Raw genomic sequence first — 13110 nt, 5'->3', positions numbered from 1 at the left:
GATAAAAATTCACAAACCTGCGGAAAAATGCAAGTTTCTTCACTTTGATTATTTTGACGAGAGCCTGATTCCACCACGCTGCCTCACAATTGACTTCTCAATAGAGATGAACGGAGTGGTGCCCTCAAACCACCAATTTCCCTTTGGGACAAAAATGATATTCATCTTATTTAGTTTATCTCTCAAGTCTTCAACTTTTAACACGTCTCATTCTCCGTCTTATTACAGGTTGTGTGGACCCCAAAAATCCAGCTAAAGTGTACCGGGAAGGAGAGAGGTGGCGAGACGGCTGTGAATCCGACTGTACATGCCTTGCCTCATCTACGATCAGCTGCCAGGCTGTGTGAGTAACATGATAGAAAGGAAAAAACAACAGATTCTATAGGGGAGAATAAATTACTTGTGATATTTGTGACACAAGGAGATGTCATTTGTGATGCACACATTTCATGTAAGTTTATAACAAGATAGGAGGGAACCAGATGGAAAAGAAGTCTGGTGAAATCTGGGTAAAAAAGGCATGTTGTTTGTAAAGCGTAAAAATCACATTATTTAACAAATTTTGATTTGTCACATATTGTTGTATGCCTTAATATAGAAATATAAAAGACAATTTCACGAACATACCTTTGCTAGTCTCTGAGGAACAGTGCCCAGTTTTTGAGCTATACTATCTCACTAAAGGACACAACAACTCCCCCCCCCCCACCATGCCACAAACCCCTCTAAAAACTGATGTGCAGATGTGGCTTGATGTCCTTTCTAACTTGGGTTCACCACCTGCTGCTCGACTACTTAGACCTCTATTGCTACACAATATAATATACCACCCTTTTTTTTTTTTTTACTAACGAACACACAGACTGACAGGTGCACACTTATATGTGATCATATAGACTGTGAGATATCTCCATCTATGAATGTCCGTGCGACACTTTCAGGGAAGTCTATGCTCAGCTTGTGGGAATGTCAGGGTTGAGCAGTGTACACGAAGCAACATTCATTTCTAGTCGCAATTACACAAGCAGACCTACTTGTCTAGGCCACTTAACACCAGTGCTAATAAAAATGTCCTGTTTGAAATAGTTCTTAAGAACAGTTACTGGTCCTATTTTTTATGTACGAAATATATGCCACACTACAAAAATAGCAATAGTACAAAACACTAAATATAGATGACCACTCACATTTTTTAGAATGTTCTTTTCAGTATCTCTGATTGAAATAAGAGTTGTAAACCATCTTCCTGTGTAAACTCTTTGGTTAAGTACATAGTGGATCGAATCCATTTTGACTCTCCAGGGTGGTATGGGTTCTACTTCAAAATAAGCTTTGAACATCTAGAATGCACTTTATAGTGGGTCAGATTAACTTACTTCAAAGGAGTTACTTGATTAAGCTGTTATATTTATGAAAATTTTGCAGAAGCAAACAGATTTAAAACGAACTTTAAAACATCCTGCATTTCTCCACAGCTGTCTAACCATGACCTTGACCCCTGCGCAGAACGCGACGTGCACATACCCAACGCCCGCACCGGGCAAATGTTGTGCTCTGCCTTCATGTCCAGGCCTGATATTCCAGATCCCAGACGCCAATAAGAAAGACTACTAGTACTAGCTGGACAGAAAATGGAATATCATTAAAACTACATGAAGATATGAATGTTTGTTAAGAAATTTAAATAAAGTTTGCATCTATCTATACCTTGTCTTGTTGAAATCTCATAAAGAGAGAGAGAGAGAGAGAGAGAGAGAGAGAGAGAGAGAGAGAAAGAGAGAGAGAAAGAGAGAGAGAGAGAAAGAGAGGGAGAGGGAGAGGGAGAGGGAGAGAGAGAGGGAGAGAGAGGGAGAGAGAGGGAGAGAGAGAGAGAGAGAGAGAGAGGTAGAGTACCGGTACTTTAGATCATTTATTCTTTCAACACTCAAAATTTAATTTTTCTCCTGAATTTCTTTGGTATCATGGGACGTAATGTTCCCTTCGCTCCGCATGAGGAATCATATAAATACATTATCACACTATCCTGTAACATGTGTCGAAAGAAAAGTAGGCCAAGACCTGTGGATTCACTTAGTTGAGGAGGTGAAAAGTGTATTTCCTCCAAGACAGTGGTGTGTCAAAAAGTTGAAGTAGTTTCTGAAAATGTGTGTTGTGCATTCTTATTTCATTGTTGTGCTAGAAGATATTCTAAACTTCAATTTTTCTGTGTCGGAGTCTGAGCATTTTTTGACAACGTAGTCTGTCTTCTATTGATTCTAGTTTTGAGGTGTTAATCTTGAATGGGACAGGTTGCCATGTTGAACTAACAACTAGCTTCAGCATTGTATTTGCCCCTTTTCAGGCGGTCCTTTCAAAAGTAGTTTGTTCTCTACTGAGAAACATTTTCTTTGCCTTCATTCCATTGTGAATACATAGGACTAGCCTGGAAAAAAAGCAAACTTTTAGAGTTGAACTGACAACGTGACAAGCAAACACTGAGGTTTCTTTCATCAGGAGCTCATGTCTATCTTGGTTGATCCCCTTGTAACATTCTGTTCCTACTTTACCTAATCAGACACTACTTCAGGCTTTGTGCTGGTTGTGGGACAGACATAAGGAGACAATGGGCACCTTTGCTGCAACGTTAACTTAACCGTGGGCAAAGCCAGAACTTGACAGACTGCTGAAGTAGGCCTACTGCAGAGTACTCACAATGACACACAAATGTCACATTTACACACTCCCAGCCGTTATATCTGTGATTTCGTAAATTTTTCACATATGATAAGAACTACATGTAGTTTTAAGTTACGATAGGAAAGTTACGAGTGACGAGAAATGTTTTTATTAAGACAAACACTACTGTCTGACATTGTTCATATTTCAAAGAAAAATACAGAAATAAGGAGTGGCAAGTGGTGATTTTATTAAAAAATATATGTACAATCCATTGTCAACGGTAGCACTCATGCATCCACTCAACAAGCAGTTGTCTGTATTCATCATTGACAGCTTCCAGACATAAAGAACTGATTTCAGTGCATCATTCAACTTAAAACTGTTCATGAAAACACTACACAAAGTGCAAGAAGAGGTTTACAGCCTCGTCAATGTCAATCACAAAAACAATTTACAACATGAAATATTGGTTCATTACTGAAAGAGTTTTTGATCAAAGCGACTGCCGAATACAAGTCTCCATGACATTGGCACCTTCCACTCCACAATTCCTTTAGCAAAGTTTTGAGATTCCAGATCTTTGCTTTGTTTGTCCTGAAAGAATACAAAAGATACTTAAAATTCACAAAACTGAAATAAACAGTGCACTTTGTTGTGTCTTTTTAACTCTCTTCATACAGCACTCTAACATTAATTAGATGATGATCTTTTGGAGAAAAGGGACAAAGAGAGTGAAGCAGTCCTGAGCCTTCCTAGGCTGCATTACTTCAAGGCTTTTTCAGAATCGAGGAGTTCACTTGCAACACATTTGAACAAAAAGAACTGCGGCTCTAACTCTTTAGGACTAAAAAAACACATATGTACAACAGAGATCAAAGGCCATGTTGTGGTATAATTCGAACTTTCATACCCGAATCATAAACACAAATTTGCACATTTCATAGTATGCATGATATCCTTTATCTTTTTTAGGTTTCAAACAATGAAAAAACGTTAATTGAAAATTAATCTGTATGATTAACGTTACGCTTCTTTTCAAAAGAGCTCCAAAATGGTATATCTACAGGTGTGGTTCAATAACCAGAATGCGGGTCCTCAACAAGTTAATCTGAACTCAGATGGAACAAAATGTAGTTGAAGGAAACATGAGAGGAGAAAGTTGCATCTCTTTGTCCCTTACCTTCTTTTCAATGAGACTGAGCCAAGCGTTGAGCTGATCGGCCACAGCCAAGGCGTCCTGAGCGTTGTCGCCCTCTGAGACAAACATCATGAAGACTAGGAGAGGCTGCTCTTGACTGGAAAACACAATAACAACCAAAATAATCATAAAAATAATAATAATGATAGATTGCAAGTATAGCAGATATCTCCGATCAAAAGTACATGTACGTTCAATAGGCTTCATAATTTATTATTACCCCACACATCCTATAATATTCCAAAATGTTCTCAGCTGGATAGCCTCTGTCTTTTTAGGTTTCAAACAATGAAAACGTTAATTGAAAATTAATTTGAATGATTAACGTTATGCTCCTTTTTAAAAGTGCTCCAAAATGGCATGTCTTCAGCAATCCATCACTTAACAGAGCTAACACTAATACATTGGCAAGATCTTTCACAGTCTTAGCCTTGGTGAAGTGAAGACAATTTGAGTACAGTATTTTTCCCATGGATACAACATCAAACCTTGAGCAGGGTTTAAACCCACCACTTAATATTACAAGTCCAGCAACCTAAGCCCTAGACTACAACAGTATCAAAGTCAAAATCATCTGCTTACACAAACAAAACCCTGCATTTTCCAAGTTGAGATAATAATAACTAATAGAATTGTAAAAAATTTCTAAGAACAGCAAGAAGTGATTTCATTTGGATAAAGTGAGACTAGCAAATTAGCCTTTTTGAATGAAACTTCATTAAACGGCACTAATCCATTATAATTATGTTCTGCAGTCCATGTGAGGAAAACAAGTCTTCTCTAAAATACGTAAGGATCCTTGTACAAAAAATCAAACCCCAAATGGAGTTTGATGAGACTCGATGGGAAAACCACAACTATTCTACGTTCAGGAATATCACAATAAATAAAGATCGGCATGAATATTTCAATTTAATCATGATAACTGTTGCTTAAAGGACCAGTTTGTGAGTGGAAACAGTCCATGATCATCTCCATACTAGCTACTCAGGAACAAGAACTCACTTAAAATGTTTTGTGAACCATGTTGAAACATCTTTGAAAATGATTTTAAAAATCTTTCCTTCAGTTCATCAAACTAGGTAGAACACAGGGTGAACAGTTTGATTGAAATTTGTTCTTTGAAACATAATAATCTGTCACCTATAATTCTTAGCTGAGCTTTCCAACCATCCTAACATTCTAGAACATCTCCCCCCTACACTTCTTTTTCAGAAATCTAATAAAGTATGATTTAAAGCAGAACTTAAAAGGAACTGAAATCTTGAAATTAGTTTTAATATCAATTGTTCCACTTTTTCTATGATACTGACATAGAATTTAGTATCGTAAGCACCTAAAGTAACTTACAAGTACTTTACACAGTGGTTCCACCAGCTGAAGCTGAAAAGTAAGGAAAATTCTGCTGGGGGTCTGGGGGCCTCTGCGGCCCCCAGCAGGGTCCAGGGACAGAGTCCCGGTGGGGGTTCAGGGGGCGAAGCCCCCGTAGAAATAGAAATTTAGTACTTTTAGAGGGTTGAAAATGGCATATGGGAGCCTGTTTGAAGAGATTGCCAACAACCCATACTACCTATTTTTTCACCCAGATTTTGTCTTGTTTAATTTCTTCACCAATATATCTTTCCATTGCTGGCAATGTTTAAAAGCAGGTTCCCCTTCCATTGCTACTATACATTAATTCAATTAATTTGTCATCGCACCTTTGATACTGATAGAAGGCAAACCTGGGAATAATGAATAGATATATGTAGGCCGTACCTTCACAATACAGTTACCAGACCTGCCATTCTATGAAGCCTCAAAATTAGGATCTCAGGGAGAGAAAAATTGGGATTTGGTGAAAAAAATCGGGATCAACAGCAAATCACCAAGGTGACTGCCAAAGCTGACTTAAAAATTTTCCATGGGTGTCCATAAATTACTCGGCCTATATGCTCTCTGTGTGTCTTTGCGTGCGTGTTATCATTATTTTTGTGTGAATCCTGAAGCATCACGTTAAGCACTCCTAGTCCAAAAGTGTCTACCCCCCCCCTCCAACCAATAAGTCCCGAAATACATGAACTTAGGTTGACCCCGTCAACGGACGGTCCCCGACACGCAGAACTCACACGGCGATGTCATGTCACGTGATGCGTATGCGCGATTGAAACAATTTTGCTAACAGGTCTGACTAACTGCACGTTCAAACAAAACACTCGGATGAGCGACAGTCGTTCTACTTCTAGGATAACGACGGGGGCCGACAGACCAAATGTACCAACAAATCTCTTATCCTTCATAATGCGTTCAGACTAAAGCAACGACAACGGCCGTATGTTAGTCTTGCCACCGCAGTTTACATGTAGTTGTGTAAGGGTTAGAACGACTGTCGCTCGTCCGAATCTTCGCAATGATAATTTCTCTAGATCTAGAATCTAGACAATAAATTTGCAAAAAAAATTCTTTCTGACAGTAATTTTCTGTCTAAGATCACATGCCAATATACTTGATCAACGCGCAGATTCTTCCAGCCGCGGCAACAATCCGAAGATAGACTGACGGAATGAGGGAATGATAGAAAGGAGGAAAGTGGCACAAAAAGTTCGCCAGATTTTGATCAATCTGCAGGTAAAAAATGTACTGCCGACAAGCCTGCAATGAATGCATGGGGCAGAGTAGAATAATGGCCGATTGCAGGAAATGCACAATCTGGCAGGTTTCTATAGCATAAACTATTGCCGAGAGAATTACCGTAAATATCCGTAACTTATACAAGACATACGAAGGCGAGTACGGATCTTTTGCTACGGAATTTTGGTAGTCCTACGCTGTCGCAGATTTTTACGGAGGGAGTTGATGATGATGGAGGAACAAGTACGGAACTAGCAGAAAGTACGGATTTCCGTAAAAATACGGAAGAGTGGAAGCACTGTTTACAAGAAATTATCGTTATTTATAGAAAATTTTTAAAAATCTTACCAATTCTCATAGAGCGTCTTGGCAATACCGGAGCCTGGCATGTAGAGAAGCTGATGACCAGTTTCCTCTGCGGCCACTTGTTGAGGCGTGGGTGCAGGAAAAGAATGACGTCGCTCCAGTTCCTTCCACCCCATTTTGGTCCTGAAGAACTCACCACTTTGCTCCTCCATGCTCGGAGATTGGAGGATGCGAAACGGGGACCTGACAAAGAAGCCATTGTCATGGTGTTTATTTTTTGGTCTAAGTCAGGCCAAATGTGAATCAGCCCGCAGGAAAATTCTGAAGGCGACCTCACATGTCTTCATATATATCTTTATAAAAAGTGCTAACACATAAAGTAGTTGCCGCATCTGATCCGGACATTGGGGATTGCCTTGTCAGTGAGACAACTTCTGGGCCTTCGGCATATTGTGGTAGGCAGGCCAGTTCCTTTCCACACCACCTTTACTTCCCAAACTCGAAAAATATTGCTGGGTGGGCAGGAGGGGGCAAAAAAAATGTGTCCGAAAGGAGGCTCGAACCCAGACTTTTTCAGCTTCAGAGAAAAGCGCACTAACCACTCCGCCACCTCACCCTCACATAAAGATAAAAACAAAGATTTTTGGGAACAGGCTGGAGTCACCAGTTTTCAGTAAATGAAAATGTTTCTTTGCAATGTCTCAAGAGTATAAAGAAATTACATGGACCAAAAAGTTAGTACCATGATGTTAAGTACAAGTACAAAAATGGCTATCAAACACAGAATTGCACACATTTCAACATTCCACTTCAGCATGACAGCAGCTCATTCATGATGATGGTCAAGTATACATTTTATTAATTAAAGGACCAGCACATGATGTAGAACAAAAGTTCTTGTCCTGTTTCACCTAAACTTGAATCATAAAAGAATGGATTCAAGATTTAAGTCTTTCCTTTAATGAGGAGGACCGTCTTTTTTTTTTTCATTAGTGGTGAGAAAATTTGTACTTCACGGAAAATTCTGTGAATATCCATCCTTATTACTTACACTTGCAGTTCAAAATAGATTATTCTTGTCCAGTTGCAACTTTCCATCATGACACAGTGTATGAGCTGGAATACCCACCTGTAAGACCATTTGACAAAGTAAACATTCTAATGTAATTACCCTGTCATCTGATAATCTAACCGCTCCTGAGCAAATGTGCTGGTGAGGATGATCACTCTGTAGAAGTGTTTGTCCTTAACCCATTTGGACAACCAGTCCGCAAACTCTTTCCGCTTGCCCTGAAAAATGTTTTAAAAAGAAGTAGATTAAGTATTATAGACATATAAAACATAAATGTGAAAGAACTTTATGAAACACGCACAGTGACAACTGACACTTCATCTTATAGACAAAACTGATCAATGATGGGCAATATGTGTGGCACACTTTAAATGATACATTGTGACAGAGAGTTCATCTCGTCAATCTTTACCCAGTTACAACCATTTACCACAATAAAAAAAGGTAATTTCAGGTGTTAGTATTCTAATTAAGACAATTTTTTTTTTTATACTTCTCTTTCGGCATTCCACTGGAAGATCTCAGGAAGCTTCAGCCCATTGCATAATTGACCTTTTTTGTATATATTGGCATATTTTCTGACACAGTGCAGAAGCAATCATATTTTTAACTGACTGCTTTGAAGATTTAAGAATCTATAGTAAATTAATTACCCCTCAGGGCGGTGCTGCTACTGACTGAAGTATCTTTAGGCCATTCCCCAAGGGGGGACATTAACCTGTTCTTATGCACAGTAGAATTGTAAATGGGCTGATTCATCAATGTCATGCTCATAACTGTTCCTGAACTGCAACAGGGAACTGCTGCTTTTTCTTTCCTCATCCTTACTGTCGTCATTTTTCCTCTACTTCTTTTGTATGTTTGTCACACTCTTGTGACCCGCTATTGCCGGGGTGCCATGATAGTCGAAGCAGACTTTGTGTTGTTGAAGCTAGAGAGATGAGCGGAGTTAGTCTGATTCCCTGTAAGGACTTCTCTGTTGACATCCACCCCTCGGCGCTCATATGACCTTATGCAGTTGCGAGCGCCGTAAAACCTCTACTAAAACAAACAGAATAATCTATAGTAAGTATAAGATATTGTGATGGACTCGATACCATTGGGACAAGAATTTTGAACCTACCCTTCATAAGAAGAGTCTAGGACTGTCTTCTTGAAGAAAATGAATCGTAACTATAAATTAACCCTAAATGAGGACCACAATGATTGGCCTGGCAGGCCAGGTTGCAGCCTGCTGTCTGCCTGTTGTTCACCCCTGGTCTATGGTAATAACTGATGAAAATAGCATAAAAAGGATCAGTCATAGAAAGTGGACTATCTTTGGCATGCATGACATAGCTCACCTTGATAAATGGTGCTCTCTGCTGTATCACGACCACCTGGGCAGAGATACTCTCGTATACTGTAGACACAGAACACAGGAGAGGGGCATGAAATGAGTAACCAAATGTACTCTTTTGGAGGTACAATATCTGTCATAAATCATCAAAGTCCACAAAACAATCTTTACACTGTTCTTATTAGACCGCAATTATGTAACATTTCAGTATTTTATTCTAAATCTTTCAATAACTGCACTTTTTAATTTCCATGAGGAGTAGGTATTTTTTGTTTTGTTTAGTTCCTTTCCTTTCATCATTGAACACACAATTAAATTCCAATTAATTAAAAAGAGTGTACTTGAATGTCACAAAGAATCCTTCTATGCCCACCCACTCAAACAAGAATGGAAACGTACCTTCACAGCATGTGGCCAGTTTGCATGAGGTGGCATCCTCGTGAGCGAATGGATTGTTCCCAGCCACAGGGAGCAGACTTGGGTGGTGGATGTAACCAACTCTCTCCATCCACAGAGTAGAAATGATAAGGTCAGCAGCCAGCTGGCCCACATTGCCAACAGACACGGTCGGCTGTAGAATGATAAAACTGACCGTTGAATACCGAATATCATAACAAAGCATGTACTTGGAAATCTAAATAAAAATGTTCACGACTGGAAACTTTTAAACTCGTCACGTTACAATAGTCTCTCTACAATTGTGAATACTGTCAGCCAAAGATATTTAAAATTTAAAAGTACAGTGAAACTTGCATCAAAGAAACTCAAACTCAAGGAAAGGAGAATGAGAGAATGGATCCTGTTTCTTAAAACTTCTCCTACTCCTAAGCCTAAAGATTTAGGGTCTACACTATTTCTCGTCTCAAAATTCACAAAGGAGAACCACCACATTACATCAACTACACGCCACTCTAACTGCTACCTGTAGGAAGGTAAAATGACAGAACATGCAAAATCTGAGCCTTGTGTGACCACCACTCCACCATGTTCCACAGTAGACCTAAAATATGAACCTCACAAATAAGACTGAGTTGCACAGGTGGCTAAAGTTACAAAATGAGGCTACATCAAACTCCTGAGTCAGCAGCTTTTAACTGTGCTCTATTGGCATTCATAAGCATCACATGAAACAAGTCCACCCGAAACACTTTTTCTATTCTCATCATTCTGTCCCATAACTATAAAAATGTTATAACAACAACAAAAACCACACAGTAGCCAACAGTCAACAAAATATTTTTACTCAGATTTTAGACTAGTTTGCAGGGTACATTCACGGTGCCCTTAATGTAATTCGCTATTTAAGAACGATTTTGCTCACTCTACCCCCTAAACTTTTCCCTTTTGCTTCTTCTTTTTTCACCGTCTCCCACCCATCTTCCCGCCTTGGCCTTCTTCCATTCTCCCTTGTTTCTTTGAATGACTTTTAATTTAAAATTGTCGAGCATTGCAGGGTCTACACACGGGAAGAAGATCGACGTCGTGTTCAGCGTGTTGAGCGAGCGAGGCCTTGTCGACCGTGGCTGTTTTGCTGTGCCCGCCTTCGCCATCTGTTGCATTAGGACTACCGAGCCGCTGCATTATTTTTCATGCGAAGTATTCTTGTATTGTTTTGTCCTCATTCACTTTGAGTGACTGTAGCGCTTCAGTCGTGCCTCTGTGCCAATGGTGGATGATTCAGGGCGCCGTGACAGTGATTCGCCCCGAACGTAGAGTAAGAGTCACTGCGACCCTTATAACAGACCAGTTCAATAGGTTGGCGTTAATTCTCACAGAATAATATTCATTTTATTCTCACCCGGTCTGAGAATACAACTATGGGACTAACGTATAATATAGCATTGTGGTGTTGTTATTCTTTCATTTTTAAACAAAATGATCGCAAAATGAGCGATTTAGAGGCCAATTATGAAGACAGTGAGGAAAAAATTTCAGTTGAAGATGTCTATAGAATGTGATTTCTGTTGAATGTCTTTTGAACCGGTGTCAGTTGTGCACAATTGTAAGGCTTTGAGGCTCTGTTAGGGATTTGGTTCAAAGACTAAAAAAGGGCGATTCCGAAAAAGGTTTGGGACAGATCTAGATCTAGATTCTAGATCTAGGTAGGCCTACTGCTTGGCGTCGGAAAAAAAAATTTTCAAGGATTTTTTTGGGGAGTTAGATCTAGAATCTAATAGATACAGATCTAGATCTGTAACAAGATCAGTCAGAGTTCAATCCCAACATCCTATAACTCAAAACCTATGAAACAAATAAGGCGGAAACGAAAAAACGGGGTGGGAATAGTAGGATTAGGGGTGATCTTGTAGTTCCGTTCATTAAAGTCCACGATCCACTTATTGTTTACATCCAGAGAAGAAATCCATAGGTCTTGATGACCAAATAGGCAACACAAAGAACAGGGATGCAACCCTGCAAAACATCAAATTATGTTAACGGACTCCGTTATGTTAAAATTCAGGAGGGCATGCCCCCTTGAACCCCCCCCCCCCTCTATATTTGTTTTAGGTCAGGGGAGCTAAAACCCCCCTACTCTTGACTTTAACGAACGAAACTACAAAATCGCCGGATTAGGCTATGTGGAGTAGGCCTTTGATTCAATTCTCACCCCGGCCCGGTTCAATATTGGTGGCGACTAAATAGTATAAACCCAGAAGGAGACTAGATGGCAGACGGTGTTGTGGACACAAGTAACGAGATTTCCTCGGAGCGCGGGTTCCCGTGCGGAGTGACACAGATATCTCGTGCGGGGAGGGGATCATCATGCGTAAAAGAGTTCAGGAAAGTGTATATAATCAGCCAGTCACGGCTTTCTGCGGGACAATCGGACGAGAGAGAGTAGGGGACAGAGCCTTGGTCGACTCACTGCAGGAAACATACAATGTACTACATTTATTTATTGAAATTAAATACTCAACAACCACATTAAGACTAAGACAGAGTTTTCGTTATCATTTATTACATATATAGATCTATATGTCGTTTTAATTTGTGGTGTAGTGCTGTGTTCCGCAACAGACGGGCGACTAGCTGAGTATTCTTTACTAGATATAATCTAGATCTATTCTAGATCTCTAGATCTAGTACTTATAAATATCTTACTCAAAAATAATCTTTAAGTCTAATCTTGAGTCTTACCAAAATGAGAGTAAAATCCTGCCAGTCGTGTTTACGTTTTGTTGCAGCAATATACATTTCGATCTTGAAACTGATTCTGTGAATCACCAATAAATTCACTTGTAGAAGACTGGGTTTTATGAAAGCTGTGACTCTTTTTTCATAGAATCTTCAAGAGGACAGTGTGTTTTTTGACAAAATACACACAGAAAATCTACTTTTTTACTACAACTCCTGTGCTCCAGTAAAGCATGATTTTGTTTGTTATGATAACTGACTAGAGTTACTTCCCATGTCTCTTTGACTGCTCTGTGTTTTTTGTTTTCCAAACGAAAAAGAGCGGAAGAATATCAGTGATTTAAGCGATTTTGAGAGATTGCTAACATCAGTGCAATGGGGAATCCAAACTTGATGCCAAACCACAGAATTCTACACTAAATGTAGAATTCTGTGTGCCAAACTAATCAGGCACAGTGGCTGGTAGTAAAGGGGGAGGGGGTTGGGGGTAACTATGATACTACCTTTGTTTGTATTATTATTGTCGATATTGTGTATGGTTTTCGGATGGTACAACCTCACGAAGTTGGAAATCAGATTCAGAACACCATTGGGTTACAATCAGAATACTGAGTAGGCTACATATTATTACCTAGCATAACACTGAAGGCTAATGTTTACTTTTACTGTTCATATACATTATGCATGTGAAGGTGAGCCTGTTTGTGAGTACAAGCATTCTATCGTGTTATTATGGTTATATACACAGATGTGTGTGGAAGAGAGAAAGTGTGAGGGAAGTGTGAGGGAAGT

At 39.5% G+C, this 13110-nt stretch overlaps 2 protein-coding genes across 2 annotated transcripts in view; one reads left to right on the top strand and one right to left on the bottom strand.

Moving 5' to 3' along the window:
• LOC101847773 overlaps positions 1-1704 on the top strand; it is a gene marked incomplete in the record, with an annotated part of 39491 nt that extends 37787 nt beyond the window's left edge. Inside the window, 2 exon segments of the mRNA XM_035973011.1 lie at positions 229-343; positions 1476-1704. Of these exon segments, the coding sequence (XP_035828904.1) occupies positions 229-343; positions 1476-1614 (254 nt within the window).
• Positions 1705-2881: 1177 nt separating this feature from the next.
• Positions 2882-12587, bottom strand: LOC101847295 (proteasome assembly chaperone 2). Its single transcript, XM_005110828.2, has 7 exons — positions 12322-12587; positions 9583-9754; positions 9188-9246; positions 7944-8062; positions 6815-7015; positions 3839-3953; positions 2882-3252 (listed from the first exon to the last, which is right to left on the bottom strand). Exons 1-7 carry the CDS (start codon positions 12376-12378, stop codon positions 3133-3135), a joined length of 843 nt encoding a protein of 280 aa, XP_005110885.1. The 5' UTR covers positions 12379-12587; the 3' UTR covers positions 2882-3132.
• Positions 12588-13110: the final 523 nt, after the last annotated feature.

Source organism: Aplysia californica, unplaced genomic scaffold, assembly GCF_000002075.1.
Source record: "Aplysia californica isolate F4 #8 unplaced genomic scaffold, AplCal3.0 scaffold00951, whole genome shotgun sequence".
In the NCBI taxonomy this organism is placed as follows: Eukaryota; Metazoa; Mollusca; class Gastropoda; order Aplysiida; family Aplysiidae; genus Aplysia; species Aplysia californica.
Note: the sequence above shows the minus strand (reverse complement) of the source record. Positions and strands in the feature narration are given on the sequence as shown.